Source organism: Nerophis lumbriciformis, linkage group LG27 (genome assembly GCF_033978685.3).
Source record: "Nerophis lumbriciformis linkage group LG27, RoL_Nlum_v2.1, whole genome shotgun sequence".
Taxonomy (NCBI): Eukaryota; Metazoa; Chordata; class Actinopteri; order Syngnathiformes; family Syngnathidae; genus Nerophis; species Nerophis lumbriciformis.
The window spans coordinates 21,350,376-21,372,916 of NC_084574.2; the positions used below are offsets into that span (position 1 = coordinate 21,350,376).

Sequence of the window (22,541 nt, forward strand, 5' to 3'; positions counted from 1 at the left end):
ATGGAACACTTTTGAGGGGTTTAAGCACCTGGATGACCTCACCTGCCACTCTCACATCATCATCAGACAGGGTGACATTTGTCTTCAGGGTGTTGTGGGTCAATGCAGAGTATATAGCTGCCTGCTGCTCCAACATATCATAAGTGGAGTTCCACCTCGTTGGGACATCATGTATGAGCAGGCAGCTTTAGCATTTCTTGCTTTGTCTTAAGCACATGAGCAGCTGTTGTGCTTGGGTGGAAGTAAGAAACCTTCCTGATCCTCCCAAAGAGGCGCTCCATCCTATTGACTGAGATTCCCTTCTGTGATGCCAAATTCACTACATGTGCAAAGCACCTATCTGTGGTCCCAGTCCTGCCTCATTCTCTGTAATGTAATGTTATTTGATTTTTGGCATTATCACGTGTGACTGGGATATCTTTATCTTCCATTCCTCCACTGCTTGTGTCAGTACCTGCGCAAGGTGACTCTCGTAGAGGGGGCGTGTCTTCTCATCTCCCAGTCTGCTGTGATGAAGTGAGCGCTTATAGTTCCGCTGGACGTCCACCCGTCTGTCATGAGCGCAACAGCTGATGCTCGGGATAGTTCATCCACAACTTTTTTCTTCTCCTGCTCATAAAGATCTGGCACAATCTTATTGCTGAAGTGGGTGCGCGACGGGATGTCGTAACGTGGTTCAAGCACGTTCAGCATGTGTTTAAAACCCTCGTTTTGCACAACCGAGTCTGCACTTATAAACACACCGATTCAATGGCGGGGGCGTTCAAGCTCCTCCGTTACTCCGCTCGCCATGACCACGCTGTGTGTGGACTGAACGTGCCAACAACTTTTTTTGTTTGTTTCATATATCAAACCGCGGATCACGTGATCCGCGGTTTGATATATGAAACAAAAAAAACTTGTGTGCCTCATCCCCTCCCCACACCCACACACACACACACATAGACCGCGCCTCTTTTCTTCTCTCCGGCTTGTGACAGAGGAAGATTCAGAAGAACGACACCGCAGCGCTTCTGTTTCTAGCCGATACTACATCAAAAGTAACGTAAAATAACGCAGTAACGCATCATGTAGTAACGGTAACTAAATTACTGAATAAAAAAAAAATAACGCGTTAGATTACTAGTTACCGCCGAAACTAACGGCGTTACAGTAACGCGTTACTTTGTAACGCGTTAGTCCCAACACTGTATATATATATATATATATATATATGAAATACTTGACTAGGTGAATTCTAGCTGTAAATATACTCCTCCCCTTTTAGCCACGCCCCCAACCACGCCCCGTCCCACCCCCACCCCCCTCCCCCACCTTCCGAAATCGGAGGTCTCAAGGTTGGCAAGTATGAAATTTAGAGTGATAACAAATATAATTTTATTGAAGTAGATAAAAGAGAGGAACAATTTCATAACAAGAGTTCTTTCTCACAAATCCACTGGGATCTGGCATTGCAGTTAAAATCATTCAAACCAATGAAGTCGATCATCGTACGAAGATCACCACAGTCTTCGCCTCCAAATGCTTCATCAGGCTGCCCGGGGGACCATTCCAGCCTACAGAAGGAAACCAAAATATTCCCAGGAATCATGTAAATGTCCATTCGGGAAGAAAATCCATCTCTATCATTTAGCTGTCAACTTGTGTTTTTTTCTTCACGTCTTTTATTTTGAATAAATATTCCACAGATTCCTTTACTTCTATTGCAGAGCAACGAGGCACACCTGCAGCCGCTTTCCAACTGGTAGTGTTCTTAACCTCCAGAGAACATTGTGTATCTGTGAAAGGGCTAGACCAGGGGTCTGCAACCTGCGGCTCCAGAGCCGCATGCGGCTCTTTAGTGCCGCCCTAGTGGCTCCCTGGAACTTTTTCAAAAATGTATGAAAAAAGAAAAAGATGGGTGTAGGGGGAAATATATTTTTGTTTTAATAGGGTTTCTCTAGGAGGACAACATGACACAAACCTCCCTAATTGTTACAAATCCCATTGTTTTTATTAATGATTCTCTGATGAGAGTATTTGGCGAGCGCCGTTTTGTCCTACTAATTTTGGTGATCCTTGAACTCACCGTAGTTTGTTTACATGTATAACTTTCTTCAACGATGCCAGAGAAAGACGTTTTTTATGCCACCCATTCTTTGTCTCATTTTGTCCACCAAATGTTTTATGCTATGCGTGAATGCACAAAGGTGAACTTCGTTGATGTTAGTGACTTGCGTGGAGCGCTTATCAAGCATATTTGGTCATGACTGCGAGCTAATCGATGCTAACATGCTATTTAGGCTAGCTTTATGTACGTATTGTATCATTATGCCTCACTTGTAGGTATATTTGAGCTCATTTAATTTCCTATGTCCTCTGTGTATTTAATTTATATCTACATTTCTCATGACACATTATCTGTATGTAATATTGGCTGCATTTCTGATAGTTGTTTGTGTGCCATGTTGTTCCAGACCACAGCAAACGTAACTCAGCTTGCATAGATTGTTATAAATCCATTAGAAGAAGACAGCCCGCCATTTCCTTTAACTTGGACACACACATCTATACCTTTGGCCATTCTGAGCCAGTAATTTCCAGGAATTATCTCTCCTTCTAAGAAGCCTGCATTTGATTAATGTTTTCCGATGTCAAAATTTCTGTCAGCGAAGATTTGTGTCAGCCTCCGACACATACTTATTTTGATAGTAGGCTAATTTAGCTAATATAGACACTTACATCATGTGTTGCCTTCATTATATCACTTATAAAAGGCTTTTTATTTTTTGCGGCTCCAGACAGATTTTTTTTGTTGTATTTTTGGTCCAATGTGGCTCTTTCAACGTTTTGGGTTGCCGACCCCTGGGCTAGACCCATGGAAATGCTGCGAAAGGGAACTGAGGATGTGCAGTTCAATCCATGAGTTTAAAAAAATGTTTGAAAATAAGACTATAAATAAGTACAGAGATGTGCTGTAAGTAGTAATAAGTACGACCAATAGACGTGGAATATGATAGTATGTTTATATACCTATACATTACTAACTTCTTTATATATATATACCGTATATATATATATATATATATATATATATATATATATATATATGGATGGATGGATGGATGGATATATATATATATATATATATATATATATATATATATATATATATATATATATATATATATATATATATATATATATATATATATATATATATATATATATACAATACTTCTTTACTTTACTATATCATGGATCACAATGTGGGAAGAAAGGGAGGAAAGAGGGAGAAAGAGGAAGGGAAAGGAAAAAGGAAAAGAAAAAGAAAAGAGAAAAAAGAAGTGTATGCACAATTGTGCATTTGAACAATTGTATGTAGGATGTGTAGATGTGTGTATACAGTATACAGTTACGATCAAAAAGTTTACATACACTTGTGAAGAACATAATGTCATGGCTGTCTTGAGTTCCCAATACTTTCTCCAACTCTTATTTTTTTAAGTTCTGACCACAGAACTTTCCTCCAGAAGGTCTTATCTTTGTCCATGTGATGTCAGATGAAATAAAAACTGAGCTGTTTGGCCACAATACCCAGTTATACTGTATGTTTGGAGGAGAAAAGGTGAGGCTTTTAATCCCACGAACACCATTCCCACTGTCAAGCATGGTGGTGGTGGTGTTATGCTGCGGGCCTGTTTTGCTGCCAATGGAACTGGTGCTTTAAATAGGACGTTGAAAAAGGAGGATTCAGGACAACCTAAAATCATCAGAAAAAATTCAAGCAGAAGCTTGTGGATGGCTACCAAAAGCGCCTTATTGCAGTGAAACTTGCCAAGGAACATGTAAGCAAATATTAACATTGCTGTATGTATACTTTTGACCCAGCAGATTTGGTCACATTTTCAGTAGACCCATAATAAATTCATAAAAGAACCAAACTTCATGAATGTTTTTTGTGACCAACAAGTATGTGCTCCAATCACTCTATCACAAAAAAATAAGAGTTGTAGAAATGATTGGAAACTCAAGACAGCCATGACATTATGTTCTTTACAAGTGTATGTAAACTTTTGACCACGACTGTACATATGTTTATATTGGTAAATGCATGTATTTACATGCTTAACAATGCATGTGATCAAGTGCTATAATTTTGACAAAGACTCAAGAGTCCTTTCTTTATCTCAAGATTATTTTCTTGTTTTTGTTTTTTTTTCTTTATTTGACACGTGGAAATGGTAGCCATAAAGAGCTTTTAGCTTCAGCCTATACCTTTTTGGTCAGGAAATGTAAACTGATACTTTTATTTATTTATCAGCTATGAACTTGGAGTGTACTGTTTACATGAACTGATGACCAAGTAAAAACCATTGAATTGAAATTGAAGCACAGCGGCTGCAACAGGAAGACGCTCAGATTGTTCCTCATTCACCTCCCGTATTTCATTTGGTTTTTCATGGTTGAACATTTTATTTCAGTTTTTTAGTTACTCGTGTTTGTGCATTGTATTTGTCTTCTTGCCAGCCTCATTGCTGGGCTACATCCGGTCAAGCTTTCTTATCCGTTGTAACTTACTCGGTATTTCAGTGTGCCTTTTTGTATTTTTCTCTGCATCTTAAAGTGGACCAACGATGAATGTCGTCTTTTCAGACTTGTAGATGTTGTTACAATGTTGGATACTTGGGTTAAACAATGCTAAAGCATTACATCATTAGATTTATGCATTTTGGCAGTTTTGGATGCCTTTGTTTGCTGGGTTTTGCAGTCTGGCTACGTGGTGATGTCACAGCGAGGTGGACGTACTTATTTAGATAAGTCAAGGTCTTAGCCCAGACCTGGGCAAATTAAGGCCCGGGGGCCCGTTAAGTTTTTCAATCTGGCCCGCCGGACATTCCCAAATAATATTTTTAGATCTTTAAGATGGAAACTGTAGTTGCCATTATGATGTGCAGTGATGATTTCAAATGACCGTAAGTCTTGAACTATACAAAGTATTTCAATGGTTTGAATCTGCTCTTTTGCATGATATACTACAAACCCCATTTCCATATGAGTTGGGAAATTGTGTTAATGTAAATATAAACGGAATATAATTATTTGCAAATCCTTTTCAACCCATATTCAATTGAATGCACTACGAAGACAAGATATTTGATGTTCAAACTCATAAACTTTATTTTTTTTTGCAAATAATAATTAACTTAGAATTTCATGGCTGCAACATGTGCCAAAGTAGTTGGGAAAAGGCATGTTCACCACTGTGTTACATGGCCTTTCCTTTTAACAACACTCAGTAAACGTTTGGGAACTTAGGAGACACATTTTTTAAGCTTCTCAGGTGGAATTATTTCCCATTCTTGCTTGATGTACAGCTTAAGTTGTTCAACAGTCCGGGGGTCTCCGTTGTGGTATTTTAGGCTTCATAATGCACCACACATTTTCAATGGGAGACAGGTCTGGACTAAAGGCAGGCCAGTCTAGTACCCGACCTCTTTTACTATGAAGCCACGTTGATGTAACACGTGGCTTGGCATTGTCTTGCTGAAATAAGCAGGGGCGTCCATGGTAACGTTGCTTGGATGGCAACATAAGTTGCTTCAAAACCTGTATGTACCTTTCAGCAATAATGGCGCCTTCACAGATGTGTAAGTTACCCATGTCTTGGGCACTAATACACCCCCATACCATCACAGATGCTGGCTTTTCAACTTTGCGCCTATAACAATCCGGATGGTTCTTTTCCTCTTTGGTCCGGAGGACACAACGTCCACAGTTTCCAAAAACAATTTCAAATCTGGACTCGTCAGACCACAGAACACTTTTCCACTTTGTATCAGTCCATCTTAGATGAGCTCAGGCCCAGCGAAGCCGACGGCGTTTCTGGGTGTTGGTGATAAACGGTTTTCGCCTAGCATAGGAGAGTTTTAACTTGCAGTTACAGATGTAGCGACCAACTGTAGTTACTGACAGTGGGTTTCTGAAGTGTTCCTGAGCCCATGTGGTGATATCCTTTACACACTGATGTCGCTTTTTGATGCAGTACCGAAGGTCACGGGCTGGTTGAGAAAGGTTTTTCTTAAACTGTTCAACAATTTGCTCACGCATTTGTTGACAAAGTGGTGACCCTCGCCCCATCCTTGTTTGTGAATGACTGAGCATTTCATGGAATCTACTTTTATACCCAATCATGGCACCCACCTGTTCCCAATTTGCCTGTTCACCTGTGGGATGTTCCAAATAAGTGTTTGATGAGCATTCCTCAACTTTATCAGTATTTATTGCCACCTTTCCCAACTTCTTTGTCACGTGTTGCTGGCATCAAATTCTAAAGTTAATGATTATTTGCAACAAAAAAAAAAGTTTATCAGTTTGAACATCAAATATGTTGTCTTTGTAGCATATTCAACTGAATATGGGTTGAAAATGATTTGCAAATCATTGTATTCCGTTTATATTTACATCTAACACAATGAAAATGATTTGCAAATCATTGTATTCCGTTAATATTTACATCTAACACAATTTCCCAACTCATATGGAAATGGGGTTTGTAGTTACTATGGTAATCTAATTAGTTACTATGTATTCTAATTAGTTACTATGGTCATCTAATTAGTTACTATGGTAATCTAAGTCACAGCAGCTCAGACGAGGCAGTGTGGGTGGGGAGCGTTTCCACAGAGTGTTTCCAAGAGCGAGCCTGAAAATGTGGGTGCCAGACGCGGAAGGAGATTTTTACAACAAAGTTCTAAAGCAGTGGTTCTTAACCTGGGGTGAGTCGGCCTCAGGGGTTCAGTGGAGCCTCTGCCGCGGAGGTCAAGACACATCCGAGTCATCGTGTAAATAAAAACTTCTCCCTATCGGCGTATTATGTAAACAATGTTCCCTCTAATTTTCCATCTGATTTGCAGGTGTGTTATTTGTTGTGAGTTCAGGCACTGTGTTTTTTTTTTTCCTTGAACAAGGTGATGTTCATGCACGGTTCGTTTTGTGCACCAGTCAAGAAAACATAACTGTCTTGAATTTGAAAAAAACTAAACATTTTATTTTTCACTAAAGAAGGGTTGCGCATATGAAACTAGTGGGGTTCGGTACCTCCAACAAGGTTAAAAACCACTGTTTTAAAGCTTAGTGATGTATCAAATATATCAGATTGTATGTGTTTTTTTGGTTTTTTTTACCATTCGCGTTGATATTTTGCTCTGTTTGTTGCATTTTTGTTGCGTTTTGCTTGATTGTAAAATAAGTCAATCGAGATGGGGTGTGACGTTCATATGTTTTCAATATTCAGTGTTTTATCGTTCATAGTTAATATTGTAAATCCCACATTCTTTATTTCCATTCCGTTTTTAAGGCGGTCTGTCATAACATTTCTAGCATTTCAATCAGACATTATTGTGAGGTTGTGTATTAGTGTTTGTAAAAATAGATATACCGGCCCCCAGAGACATTTTTTTCTCTAAATATTAAAGAACCATATGGATAAATTGATGTTGTTGATGTGCTGGGACTCTTCACCCGTGCTTACTCCGGTTAGGGAATAAGGACACCGTTTTACGTTTCAACTTTTTCTTTATATGTAAGTTTTAGCAGCAGCAGCTAAGTACACTCTCACATTCACATTGTTCAGCACACTGACTCAAGGACCCAGGGAAGTAAACATAGCTGCCCGCTAAACTGCCTGACTCAAACAGACTCAACTTAAAAAGGTGCATGACTACATTAATAGCTTGTTTACGTCAACAATAATATAGTCAATTATAATCAACAATTAACATATTAAATAGGTATCTTTATCTTCTATCTTAATCACTGACAAAGGGAATTTATAACACTAAATTTGGCCCCCCGAGTCAAAATAATTGCCCAGGCCTGTCTTAGCCTGAGGCGGAGGAGCTCCTCTCTGCTGCAGCCTGCAGGCAAGATCAAGTATTATTTTCTGGTCTAAGCTTGGCTTATGCATAACAACACGACGTGCAACATCCATCCATTTTCTACCGCTTATTCCCTTTAGGGTCGCGGGGGGCACTGGAGCCTATCTCAGCTACAATCGTGCAACATGCAGAGACATAAAGGCTGCTAAAAGCAGCTTTTTAAGATATTACCGTAATCGATCGCTGAGTATGCAGGTGTGCCTGATGTTTTGACCGGGTGAATCTATATAATGTTAATTAAGTTTATTTTCGACCGTGTCTGCGGAATAAACTGCGGTGACAACTTCAAGGTATATTTTTAAACGGTGTACATTTTCAAAAGATAAATTATGATACTTTTAAAGAAGGTGGTGTGTGGTTTCCTTTGCAATATGGGAACACCTTCAGAATTGAACATCTTGCAGACGGACTCAAAAATGGGTTAGTAAATTGACCTTGGAGCAAAATTAATGCAAAATCATAAAGCATATCCATTGAAAATGATCTAGACCACAAGGAAGTGTTTTTAAATGTAGATTCAAATCATCATAGGTCCCCTTTACTTTAAATTTCCTACAATTAATTCCTTAAAATTTCTCATTTTATACCTTGTCTGTGTTACAAAAGGAGCACAGGAAGTGTTCTAACAAATGTTAGACATTGCTATGAAGCGAAAAAGGGGTAGTGTTAAATAAGCTCTGGTTCTTCCTACTCCTTTTTCAGACATGTAAATGAGAAACTGAAAAAATGTAACCATGCATGTTTGAAATAAACTAATACAATAATATTTGTATTTTTTGCCTATTGACAACTCCTCTCTGAGCTGCCACCTTAACGTGGTAGAGGAGTTTGCGTGTCCCAATGATCCTAGGAGCTATGTTGTCGGGGGGCTTTATGCCCCCTGGTAGGGTCTCCCAAGACAAACTGGTCCTAGGTGAGGGATCAGACAAAGAGCAGCTCGAAGACCTTTATGAAGAAAACAAACAAGGAACCCAGATTTCCCTTGCCCGGACGAGTGTCACTGGGGCCCCCCTCTGGAGCCAGGCCCGGAGGTGGGGCACGATGGCGAGCGCCTGGTGGCCGGGCCTGTCCCCATGGGGACAGGCCCGGCCACCGAAGAGGCAACGTGGGTCCCCCCTCCAATGGGCTCACCACCCATAGCAGGGGTCATAGAGGTCGGGTGCGATGTTAGCTGGGCGGCAGCCGAGGGCAGGGCACTTGGCGGTCCGATCCTCGGCTACAGAAGCTAGCTCTTGGGACGTGGAACGTCACCTCGCTGGGGGGGAAGGAGCCTGAGCTAGTGCGCGAGGTGGAGAAGTTCCGGCTAGATATAGTCGGACTCACTTCGAGGCACAGCAAGGGCTCTGGAACCAGTTCTCTCAAGAGGGGCTGGACTCTCTTCCACTCTGGCGTTGCCGGCAGTGAGAGGCGACGGGCTGGGGTGGCAATTCTTGTTTCCCCCCGGCTCAGAGCCTGTACGTTGGAGTTCAACCCGGTGGACGAGAGGGTAGCTTCCCTCCGCCTTCGGGTGGGGGAACGGGTCCTGACTGTAGTTTGCGCTTACGCGCCAAACCGCAGCTCAGAGTACCCACCCTTTTTGGATTCACTCGAGAGAGTACTTGAGAGTGCACCCCCGGGTGATCCCCTCGTTCTACTGGGGGACTTCAACGCTCATGTTGGCAGCGACAGTGAAACCTGGAGAGGCGTGATTGGGAAGAATGGCTGCCCGGATCTGAACCCGAGTGGTGTTTTGTTATTGGACTTTTGTGCCCGTCACAGATTGTCCATAACGAACACCATGTTCAAACATAAGGGTGTCCATATGTGCACTTGGCACCAGGACACCCTAGGCCGCAGTTCCATGATCGACTTTGTAGTTGTGTCATCGGATTTGCGGCCTCATGTTTTGGACACTCGGGTGAAGAGAGGGGCGGAGCTTTCTACCGATCACCACCTGGTGGTGAGTTGGCTGCGATGGTGGGGGGGATGCCGGACAGACCTGGCAGGCCCAAACGCATTGTGAGGGTTTGCTGGGAACGTCTGGCAGAGTCCCCTGTCAGAGAGAGTTTCAATTCCCACCTCCAGAAGAACTTTGAACAAGTCACAAGGGAGGTGCTGGACATTGAGTCCGAATGGACCATGTTCCGCGCCTCTATTGTCGACGCGGCTGATTGGAGCTGTGGCCGCAAGGTAGTTGGTGCTTGTCGTGGCGGTAATCCTAGAACCCGTTGGTGGACACCGGCGGTGAGGGATGCCGTCAAACTGAAGAAGGAGTCCTATCGGGTTCTTTTGGCTCATAGGACTCCTGAGGCAGCGGACAAGTACCGACAGGCCAAGCGGTGTGCGGCTTCAGCGGTCGCAGAGGCAAAAACTTGGACATGGGAGGAGTTCGGTGAGGCCATGGAAAACGACTTCCGGACGGCTTCGAAGCAATTCTGGACCACCATCCGCCGCCTCAGGAAGGGGAAGCATGGCGAGGATGGTGTTCTGCTGACCTTGACTGCGGATGTTGTGGATCGGTGGAGGGAATACTTCGAAGACCTCCTCAATCCCACCAACACGTCTCCCTATGAGGAAGCAGTGCCTGGGGAGTCTGTGGTGGGCTCTCCTATTTCTGGGGCTGAGGTTGCTGAGGTAGTTAAAAAGCTCCTCGGTGACAAGGCCCCGGGGGTAGATGAGATCCGCCCGGAGTTCCTTAAGGCTCTGGAAGCTGTGGGGCTGTCTTGGTTGACAAGACTCTGCAGCATCGCGTGGACATCGGGGGCGGTACCACTGGATTGGCAGACCGGGGTGGTGGTTCCTCTCTTTAAGAAGGGGAACCGGAGGGTGTGTTCTAACTATCGTGGGATCACACTCCTCAGCCTTCCCGGTAAGGTCTATTCAGGTGTACTGGAGAGGTGGCTACGCCGGATAGTTGAACCTCGGATTCAGGAGGAACAGTGTGGTTTTCGTCCTGGTCATGGAACTGTGGACCAGCTCTATACTCTCGGCAGGGTCCTTGAGGGTGCATGGGAGTTTGCCCAACCAGTCTACATGTGTTTTGTGGACTTGGAGAAAGCATTCGACCGTGTCCCTCGGGAAGTCCTGTGGGGAGTGCTCAGAGAGTACGGGGTATCGGACTGTCTGATTGTGGCAGTCCGCTCCCTGTATGATCAGTGCCAGAGCTTGGTCCGCATTGCCGGTAGTAAGTCGGACACGTTTCCAGTGAGGGTTGGACTCCGCCAAGGCTGCCATTTGTCACCGATTCTGTTCATAACTTTTATGGACAGAATTTCTAGGCGCAGTCAAGGCGTTGAGGGGATCTGGTTTGGTGGCTGCAGGATTAGGTCTCTGCTTTTTGCAGATGATGTGGTCCTGATGGCTTCATCTGGCCAGGATCTTCAGCTCTCACTGGATCGGTTCGCAGCTGAGTGTGAAGCGACTGGGATGAGAATCAGCACCTCCAAGTCCGAGTCCATGGTTCTCGCCCGGAAAAGGGTGGAGTGCCATCTCCGGGTTGGGGAGGAGATCTTGCCCCAAGTGGAGGAGTTCAAGTACCTCGGAGTCTTGTTCACGAGTGAGGGAAGAGTGGATCGTGAGATCGACAGGCGGATCGGTGCGGCGTCTTCAGTAATGCGGACGCTGTATCGATCCGTTGTGGTGAAGAAGGAGCTGAGCCGGAAGGCAAAGCTCTCAATTTACCGGTCGATCTACGTTCCCATCCTCACCTATGGTCATGAGCTTTGGGTTATGACCGAAAGGACAAGATCACGGGTACAAGCGGCCGAAATGAGTTTCCTCCGCCGGGTGGCGGGGCTCTCCCTTAGAGATAGGGTGAGAAGCTCTGCCATCCGGGAGGAGCTCAAAGTAAAGCCGCTGCTCCTCCACATCGAGAGGAGCCAGATGAGGTGGTTCGGGCATCTGGTCAGGATGCCACCCGAACGCTTCTCTAGGGAGGTGTTTAGGGCACGTCCGACCGGTAGGAGGCTGCGGGGAAGACCCAGGACACGTTGGGAAGACTATGTCTCCCGGCTGGCCTGGGAACGCCTCGGGGTCCCACAGAAAGAGCTGGACGAAGTGGCTGGGGAGAGGGAAGTCTGGGCTTCCCTGCTTAGGCTGCTGCCCCCGCGACCCAACCTCGGATAAGCGGAAGAAGATGGATGGATGGATGGATGGATGGATGGCCTATTGACAAATGTGCTCTTTGTGAGGAAGGCAATAACAACTTTACTTTTTGCTAATACTGCCTTTGTCTTTGAGGGTGCAAACCCAAACAAATGAATCAATGAAGGTAAGCACAAAAGTATTTCTAAGATGCTAACAGTGCTAGGTGATATACAGTAGGAAGGAGATTCATAAGGCCCCATTTATCGCAGTTTACCTGACACATGAAACGTGATTAATTGGGGGATGCACTATCCACTTTAGCCGCCAGAGGGCAGTCGAGTGTTGAATATCTTGAAATGTATTTTGTGGCATGTCACATGCTATGTAGAGTGGCGCTTTCCATCATCTTCAGCAGACTGCATTGGAAACTGATGAACCCCTCTCCTTCCTCTCACACGAGATTCACCCAGGAATGGTGCCATATGAGTCCCTTCCCTACTCTCATTGGGTAGCAGTTTGGTATTGAAACATGTGTGTTGACGCAAAGCACAGTAATACAAGTTGCACATTGACTCCTCTAATTTAAATTCTAGTTCATTGCTGCATAAAAATGCAGCACAGGTGAAACATAAATACTGTATTGTGTAATAATTTTGATGCTCACTTGTTTTTGTTGACCGGTGTTCCGTCCACCCAGATCCAGTTTCCCTCCTGAAACCTGTCTGACATTCCGATCCAGGCTGCCTTGGTGAACCCTGTGAGAAATGCCTGTCACAGCACAGACGTTTAAAGTTGATTCTCTAAATTTCCAAGTAAGCAAAAGTCTAAAAGGCGCAAACAGAAAATAGTATGTATCCATTTGGGACATTGATGAACCTCCACTTCTGTACAGGATGTAAATGTTATAGTATAGTTGCTCATTTTCATCTGTAGAAATTTAAGAATGTCCATTCACCTTATACAAAACCCAAAACCAGTGAAGTTGGCACGTTGTGTAAATGGTAAATAAAAACAGAATACAATGATTTGCAAATCCTTTTCAACCTAAATTCAATTAAATAGACTACAGAGACAAGATACTTAACGTTAGAACTGGTAAACCTTGTTATTTTTTGCAAATATTAGCTCATTTGGAAATTGATGCTTGCAACATATTTCAAAAAAGCTGGCACAAGTGGCAAAAAAGACTGAAAAAGTTGAGGAATGATCATCAAACACTTATTTGGAACATCCCACAGGTGAACAGGCCAATTGGGAACAGGTGGGTGCCATGATTGGGTATAAAAGCAGCATCTATGAAATGCTCAGTCATTCACAAAAAAAGATGGGGCGAGGGTCACCACTTTGTGAACAAATGCGTGAGCAAATTGTCCAACAGTTTAAGAACAACATTTCTCAGTCTAAGAATTTAGGGATTTCACCATCTACGGTCCGTAATATCATCAAAAGGCTCAGAGAATCTAGAGAAATCACTGCACGTAAGCGTAATAAACATTGAATGCCCGTGACCTTCGGTACTGCATCAAAAAGCGACATCAGTGTGTAAAGGATATCACCACATGGGCTCAGGAACACTTCAGAAAACCACTGTCAGTAAGTAACTACAGTTTGTCGATACATCTGTAAGTGCAAGTTAAAACTCTACTATTCAAAGCAAAAGCCATTTATCAACAACACCCTGGGCCCGAGCACAACTAAGATGGACTGATGCAAAGTGGAAAAGTGTTCTGTGGTCTGACGAGTCCACATTTCAAATTGTTTTTGGAAACTGTAGAAGTCATGTCCTCTGGACCAAAGAGTAAAAGAACCATCTGGGCTGTTATAGGCGCAAAGTTCAAAAGCCAGCATCTGTGATGGTATGGGGGTGTATTAGTGCCCAAGGGATGGGTAACTTACACATCTGTGAAGGCACCATTAATGCTGAAAGGTACATACAGGTTTGGAGCAACTTATGTTGCCATACAAGCAACGTTAACATGGACGCCCCTGCTTATTTCAGCAAGACAATACCAAGCCACATTCTGTACATGTTACAACAGCATGGCTTCATAGTAAAAGAGTGCGGATACGTGACTGGCCTGCCTGTAGTCTAGACCTGTCTCCCATTGAAAATGTGTGGCGCATTATTCAAGATTCAAGATTGTTTATTGTCATATGCACAGTTAAACAGACAGTTTGCCGTACAATGAAAATCTTACTTTGCTAGTCCACCCTTCAACAAGTCACACCGTACTTAGCTAAAATAAAAATAAAAATGTATATACAAGGCACAGTAAGTAACATAACATTATTGCACATGCTGATTGACAGTCAACAGTATAAGTATGGAGGTGACATTGGGTCACAGCAGCAGTTAAAGTGTCTTTAGTGATCAAAGTAGAAAAGTGTCTACAGTGATGGTTCACAGTTCGGGGGTGGTCATGGTAGCTGTCTTTTGTTCAAAAAGATAAAAGTAAAACGGGGGGGGGGGGGGGGGGGGTGTTAGCATTCACAAGCCTGTTTGTCAAAACTGTTTGTCAGTCTCGTAGTCCTGGATTTCAGGCTCCTGTATCGTCTGCCTCATAGTAGGAGGCTGAAGAGACTGTGCTGGGGGTGTGTACTGTCCTTTATGATGTTGTGTGCTCTCCTGGTGGCCCTGGTAGAGTGTAGGGAGGGGAAGGCTGTTCCTGATATGTACTGAGCAGTTTTAATCACTCGCTGGAGTGCCTTCCTGTCCTTAGCAGTGCAGTTTCCATACCAGACCGTGATTGAGCTGGTAAGGACACTCTCAACCGTACTTCTATAGAAGTTCCTGAGAATTTTGGGCAGAATGCCAAATTTTCTCAGCCTTCTTGGGAAGTACAGTCGCTGCTGGGCTTTCCTTATTGTTTGTTGGGTGTTGTGATCCCAGGTGAGGTCCTCGCTGATGTGGGTCCCGAGGAATTTAAAGGTTTTCACCCTGTCCACCTCTGTCCCCCCAATGTACAGAGGTGTGTACTGTGCACTCCTTCTCTGTGTGTCAATAATCATCTCCTTGGTCTTGTCTGTGTTCAAGGAGAGATTATTATCCTGACACCAGACCACCAGTTCCGCTACCTCCCTTCTGTACGCTGCCTCAGCTCCCCCGGTGATCAGTCCGACGACCGTAGTATCATCTGCAAACTTGATGATACTGGTGTTGTTCTGGGAGGCCACACAGTCGTGTGTGAAGAGGGTGTACTATAGGGGGCTCAACACGCAGTCTTGGGGGGTCCCTGTACTTAGAACCTTTGTGCCTGATGTCTGGTTGCCGAATCTGACTGACTGAAGCGTCATATACCACAACGGTGACCCCGGAAAACTTAAGCTGTACATCAAGCAAGAATGGGAAAGAATTCCACCTGAAAAGCTTCAAAAATTGGTCTCAGTTCCCAAAGGTTTACTGAGTGTTGTTAAAAGGAAAGGCCATGTAACACAGTGGTAAAAATACCCCTGTGCCAACTTTTTTGCAATGTGTTGCTGCCATTAAATTCTAAGTTAATGATTATTTGCAAAAAAAAAATTAGTTTCTCAGTTCGAACATTAAATATCTTGTCTTTGCAGTCTATTCAATTGAATATAGGTTGAAAAGGATTTGCAAATCATTGTATTCTGTTTTTATTTACCATTTACACAACATGCCAACTTCACTGGTTTTGGGTTTTGTACAATTCAAGGTCTTTGCTTTTGGCTCTTTTTCGAAAACAAACAACCTGATTATGTTTTCTTCCCAACAATCAAAGTGTCGAAGTGCTACTAAGACTGACAAATAGGAGTTTGAATACACTGGAAAAAAGGGGTGTTGGCTTTTATTATTTTCAGAAAAAAGTGCTTAGTTTGAAGGTGTGGACTGGAAACCCCAATGGGACCATACCTGGGGTCCTTACCTAATCTCATTTTAAATTTGACAATGACACTACAAAAATGGAGTATATTATCAGGATCAGGCTTTCCAGAGCTGCTGTGATTGGAGACCCTTGGTCACACTTGGTCAAAGCACTCTCTAACTAAAAAAAAGAGGAAAAGAAAAGAAAACCTTCAAAGGCGCAACATTGGAAGAAGTTCCTTGCTTTTATAACAAAAGTCCATCCATCAAGCAGCACATTGTTACCTGTTCCTGTCTGCTGTTGATGATGACCAGATCAGCGTTTCTCTGCAGACAGTCTTGTCGGCTGCTGTCCCAACTCCTCCTCTGTGAGGAAACGAAGTAACAACTGGAGCCGAACAGGAGCCACCCCTGTGGACAGATAGAGATGTCTCCTGTCTCACCTCCACAGATGTCTCCTGTATCACCTGCACAAAGACCGGGTCAATCAGATGAAAAAGCTCCACAAACCCTTTGAATGAAAGCTACATTTGTACATTACTACAGCAAGAAGAGAACAGTTCAGTTCTGAAGGCGATTAGTTAAACTAGTAGTCTATTCATTATATTTGCAGAAAGAAACACCACCAAAGGCTTCCTTGCGGTCTGCTCTGTTGCCCACAAGTTGCAGACAGGTTTTAGGCTGAAAAGTTCATCTAAAACAGGGGTGTGAAACTTGTTTTTAATTTAGGGCCACATCGCAGTTATGGCTGCTCTTCGAGGGCCGCTTGTAATAGTTATTATACTGTATTTCTCGGACTATAAGGCGCACTTAAAATCCTTTCATTTTCTCAAAATTCGACGGTGCGCCTTATAACCCGGTGCCCCTAATGTACGGAACAGTTTTGGTTGTGCTTATGTAGCACCCTGAAACTAGAGTTGGATGTAAAATCTAAAGTTGTATAATGATGCATAAATAGAATAATACTTTTTCTATTTTGGTTAAATGCATTATGCAATGTTTTTCATTTGTCATATTCATCTCCGTGTATGATTAGTTATGAGTATTGGGAAGGGGAGCTGCGTCATTTCCTAGGTTATGTGTGTAATGCACAGACTCGAGAAGAAAACAGGAAGTGAAAGAGTGAGCGGGAAAAAGAGGGATATCAGAAAATGCCTGTAATATGAACCGTGGGCTTCTTGAATAAATATTGCACCGAAGAGACAACGTTTGGTCATTTTAAGGGTTTGTATGTATCCAGTGATTATACTATAAAGTTATTTTCCATTTAACTTCACCAGTTTTAGATTATTTTTATTCAAAATCGCTGAATTTTCACAGTTGCCGTTCAAATACTGAGAGCAGTTGAGCCTCACCATGGATTGCGCAATGACTCGGCTAACTGCTGGCCTGCTGTGCAGTGAGACCGTATTGCTATATGAATTATATTATACATTTCCATAGTTTAGTTAGCTGAGGTATATAATGTACAGTGTATTTTGTCAACAACTGTATGTGTGTAACGTATTTCTTGTGCTGAGCAATCATAAAACGGCTGCTTAGACGCACTGGGTGAGGCTCGCAGTAATCCCGTCTCCTGGTGGTAGAGGGCGCTAGTGATCCCAGAGATCATTCTTGCGACTACTCGGCTGCAGAAGAAGTGACAACAAGCAGCAACAGTTAGCAGCGATCGTTTTTTTTTTCCTCACGCCTGAACTTTTAACATGGAGAATTACATATCTAAAATAAAACAGTTTTTGTTATGCCCGTTTGATTGTGGACTATTACTGACACCTTGTGGCGATGGGAAAATGCTGCGCGTCATCAGTTTGGGCACTTCCGGTTTACGATGTTAGTTCAGTTCATGAGACAATAAGAAGTAGACAAGTTGTGTTACCTTTTACAAGCCTTGGAAAAGATAAGTCTGTAAGTAAACTGTTTAACTTGTTTATGTGGCTCAATATGAAGGTGGAAAGTGGCTAAATTTGATAGTAAGATGTGTATTGAAAAACGATTTTTGTGCACTAATTTAATGGATGTTTGAGGACTTAAAATGGCTGCCGGTCGTGTATTTCCACCATAGAAATAGTTTCAACACTCAGCAGTGTTTGTTTGATGGTGGTGCTGTGTATTTGTGTGGAGATGATGTTTACATATTGTGTATTACATTTCAGTGTGTTGATTGAATCATATAGCTTATACATTGTCATTGTGTGTATTTCAGTTTTACAAAAAAATAAATAAAAGTCCAGTGCAAGACAAAGCAAGATCAACAACAATAAAGAGCCTGAATGGATTCATCTGTTTTGGAACTTTATTACAACGTCCATATAGTGAGGGCAGAACAATTTTCTAAACTGGACTTTCAATCGAAGCGGGAGGTAATAATTAAAGGAAGACCTCCATCGAGACAGAGAGACTTTTAAAACTGAAGAAAGATAAAAGGAAGACTTCTATAAACAAGTAATCGATGCTTTTGTTCAGAAGGAGCGGCGCATGGACTTCATTTATAAGTAAAGGTAAGACCATAATAACGTTTTTTTTAAATTAAATGTGCTTTTTTGTGTGCTACAGCTTGTATGTGTAAAGTTAAAGTTAAGTTAAAGTACCAATGTTTGTTACACACACTAGGTGTGGTGAAATTTGTCCTCTGCATTTGACCCATCTCCTTGATCACCCCCTGGGCGTTGAGGGGAGGAGTGGGCAGCAGCGGCGACGCGCCCGGGAATAATTGTTGGTGATTTAAACCCCAATTCTAACCCTTGATGCTGAGTGCCAAGCAGGGAAGAATGCTGGTATGAGCTTTTAAACATAACCCGTTAACTGCAGCCAATCAAATGGTGAATAAGAGTTGAGTTTGAGTTTATTTCGAACATGCAAGCATACAACATGATACATCACAATCTCCAGTTTCTCTTTTCAACATGTTCGATAAAGATACTCTTTAGGGTTCATATGTTTGTGAATCTGACTGCGAAGTCAGTGCCTCACCAGCCATGAACCTCACCGCACGTCACTGCCAACACAGGCTGAACATGGATGTTGAGTGGGAATCACTACTGACCGAAATCGAAAAGAAACTTGTCACGTTATCAGAACGTCATCTCAAATTAATAAGTGAAGAGTTGAAATTAGGACTTGCGGAAGAAGTGCAATTGTCATGTTGCTTACTAAGGAGAGAGATTCTGAATTATTTGGAAAGTGAAGAGATGACAAGTTTAGAAGATGGAGGCTTGTCAATACTTTTGGCTACAAATGATTTCATCGAATACATCCAGAAAAAGGCTGACGGCAGCAACGTACCAGCGGAGCCTGAAACTTCTGAGCAGTCAAATGTGGTCTTGGAGCGTTCCCTATTGGCAGCCGGTAGTACTACAAGTCCAACAGTGCCACCAACATCACCTAGTAGTGTACCAGAAGCAGAACAAAGACATGTCAATAATCGATCTCAATTTAATTTGCACCCAATGTATAGAAAAGACTTTAGGATCATTGGACAAATAGGTGATGCAGGGCAAAAGGACAAATTAAATTACACCAGTCTTGAAAGACAAATTCAACGTGGATTGAAAAAAGGTTATAATGAAGGTGAAATTGTGGAGGCAGTGATTCAATCAATTGCGCCTGATGTCAAAATAAGAAGTTACCTGGAAAGCAGACCCGAATTAACACTGAACTCATTAAGACAAGTTTTAAGGACGCATTTTGTTGAGAAAGACGCCACAGAGCTATTTCATATGCTGACACGAATGTTCCAAGAGCCTAAAGAAACCCCTATTCAGTTCCTCATCCGTGCCATGGATCTTAGACAGAAAGTCCTTCTTACATCTGAGAAAGCAAAGATTGTCTTAAAGTATAACCCAGAACTTGTACAGACACAATTCCTTCAAACATTGCTGATGATGCTGTACGCACAGACATAAAAACTTACCTACAGGACCCATCTGTGTCAGATGAAGTACTGTTTGACAAGATGAGTGCGGCCTACAGTGTGGATTTAGAAAGGCGAAACAAACTCTCAGCTGTGACTAGGCTTAAAGGCATTAAAGTGGCAAGGGTTCAAGAAAATGAAGATGGTGATGATGTGCAGGTGTGTGCTCCAAAGAAAGACCAAAGTCACACGTCAAAGCTAAATCCAATAATAGACAAACTTGAAGCTAGTAATAAGGTAATCGGCGAAGCCTTGCAAAACCTTACTAAACATGTTGCCATCTCTTGGTCTAATGAAACCAAAAGAAGAGAACATTGGGGCTAAACCAAAGCAAGATGATTCAAATGGTGCAAAACGGAAACAATTCAAATGTCGTGAATGCCAAAAATCAAATCCAGAGGGTAAATGCACACATTGTTACAAGTGTGGAAGCAGTGAACATTGGGTTGTTGGCTGTCGAAAAGGAAAAATATCTAATGCTAATTCAAGTAAAATTGAAGTCTGTGATGTTAAGCTAAACCATGCACCAATTACAGCGAGCGAGGGACCATGGTTGTGCAAGCAGGAGAGAACGGCAAAACTAGTGGGACGAAGAAGTCTCATTCAGTGCGAACTTGGCGGTGTACCCACAACAGTGCTATGGGACACAGGGTCGTAAGTATCAATAGTTGATATGGAATGGAAAAAAACACATTTTCGTGATGCCGAAATTCGACCAGTGCATGAATTGTTAGATGAAAGTAGCCTTGACCTCTCTGCCGCAAATGGCACAAAGATCCCATATGAAGGTTGGATAGGGGTCAAATTTAGCCTGCCTGATGATCCAGGAAGCAAATTAACAATCCCTTTGCTAGAAAGCAGCCAGCCACTCGCCAAATCAATAATAGGTTTTAATGTTATTGAAGAGTTAGCACCAATGAACAGCTCTACCTACAAAGTAGCTAGCAAATTCAAACACAGTCTTCAATCAGCATTGGATGTTGGTCACAGAAAGACCAAAGCTGTGTATTCAGTCCTGAAAAAGAAAACAGGCAGTTCAGACAGTCAAGTGGCTTGAGTCGGGAGACAAGATGTCATCATACCAAAACACGAGATGCTGATGATACCCTGAGGAAAACTGAATGAGAACATACTCAGGACAGAATATGCACTTTTGGAACCAAATGAAATTGCACCATGGCCAGCTGTACTCCAGGCGAAGCAACAAATAATCAAGCTACCAGATGACAAATCTGTAGTAACTGTAGTCGTTGAAAACAATACAGACGACAACATCAGACTACGCAACAGAACAGTGCTTGGTTGGATATATGCTGTAGATGACCTTAAGAACATTGAGCAAGTTGAGCAGAAGAAAGAGACAACTGTGAAGGAGTGTGATACATATCAACCCAAAGAACAAACCTGGGACCCACCAGTTGACCTCTCACACCTAACGTCAAAACAACAGCGGAAAGTGAGACAGATGCTGAGGGAAGAGAGTGAGGTGTTCGCTCAAGATGATTGGGACACAGGATGCATTCCGGAGCTTCAGATGATGATTCGATTGAAGGATGACATCCCAGTCACAAAGACTTACAATGCCATCCCACGGCCTCTGTATCAGGAAGTAAAGAAACACATCCAAGACTTGCTTACCCGCGGCTGGATACAGAAGTCAAGTTCTTCCTACTCATTGCCAGTTGTCATCGTGAGGAAAAAGGATGCTTCTATCAGACACTGCATTGATTGTCAAGATGGTGGCGCCCTGACGGGCTGTGGCTTGCAGACGCTCATGGTAGAAATACAACAATTTGGCAAAAATACTGGACAATTCTTTAAATTTCATGGCTGGCTTACAGCGTGGACACTCCCTGGTCACATACAACCGCCAGACAATTCTGGATGTGGATAGATCGGGCCGTTTTGGACTGAAAGATGCGTGTACGTTGGACCTCCTCGCTAACATGGGAATACTTCGCCGGCTACATCCAGCGGCCTATGAAGCAGCGGAGTCAAGTACCAGTGGGGACCGTCAACGGAAGACACGTAAGCGGTGTGATCGGAAGCAGAAGCAGGGATGACGAGCGGGGCTAACAACAAAGCTAAAGGCTAATCCCCACAGAACGCCGCTTCCTTTCATCCTGCTTTCAAACGTCCGCTCCCTGGAGAACAAACTGGATTACCTCAAACTGGATTTAAATGCAAGACGCGAGATGAGAGAATGCTGCGCTATATTTCTAATAGAAACGTGGTTGAAACCATCCGTTCCGGACGAGGCAGGTAGCATCGAGGGGCTAACTATGTTCTGGTCGGACAGAAGCAAATCTCTCACTGGTAAATCCCGTGGCGGTGGTGTTTGCATATATGTCAACAATAACTGGTGCAATAATGGGAAGATAGTATCACGTCACTGCTCTCCTGATGTTGAACTATTAACTATAAAATGCAGGCCATTTTATTTACCCAGGGAATTCAGTGCTATGATCTTCACAGCAGTGTACATTCCCCCCAGTGCTAACATCAAAGAAGCTTAGAATGCTTTGTACTGCTCCATCAATGAACTGCAAACTACACATCCAGAGGGAGTTTTCATCGTGGCAGGGGGTTTTAATCAAGCTAACATGAAAACAGTTTTCCCTCATTTCCATCAATATGTGAATTTTGCAACCAGGGGTGGAAGCAGATTGCACTTGGTGTATAGTAATATTAAACAGGCGTATAAAGCTGCACCACGCCCCCACCTTGGCTCCTCAGACCATCTATCTGTGATGCTAATTCCTGCATACAAGCCCCTGCTGATCAGGAAGCAAGCTACAGTGAAGCAGGTGAGGACCTGGCCAGA

At 43.1% G+C, this 22,541-nt stretch overlaps 1 protein-coding gene across 2 annotated transcripts in view; it reads right to left on the minus strand.

Annotated features, from left to right (window-relative positions):
* Positions 1-1,360: 1,360 nt before the first annotated feature.
* The window catches only part of LOC133624639 (CD209 antigen-like protein C), a 42,113-nt gene continuing 20,932 nt past the window's right edge, over positions 1,361-22,541 (minus strand). Inside the window, exons 3-6 of one of the 2 annotated variants that reach the window (XM_061988379.1) lie at positions 19,090-19,188; positions 16,093-16,274; positions 12,649-12,752; positions 1,361-1,556 (exon numbers count right to left, since the gene is read on the minus strand). In XM_061988379.1, the coding sequence (XP_061844363.1) occupies positions 1,409-1,556; positions 12,649-12,752; positions 16,093-16,274; positions 19,090-19,188 (533 nt within the window). In that variant the 3' untranslated portion in view covers positions 1,361-1,408. The remainder of the gene's footprint in view (positions 1,557-12,648; positions 12,753-16,092; positions 16,275-19,089; positions 19,189-22,541) is intronic. The other variant, XM_061988380.1, reaches the window with a different exon arrangement.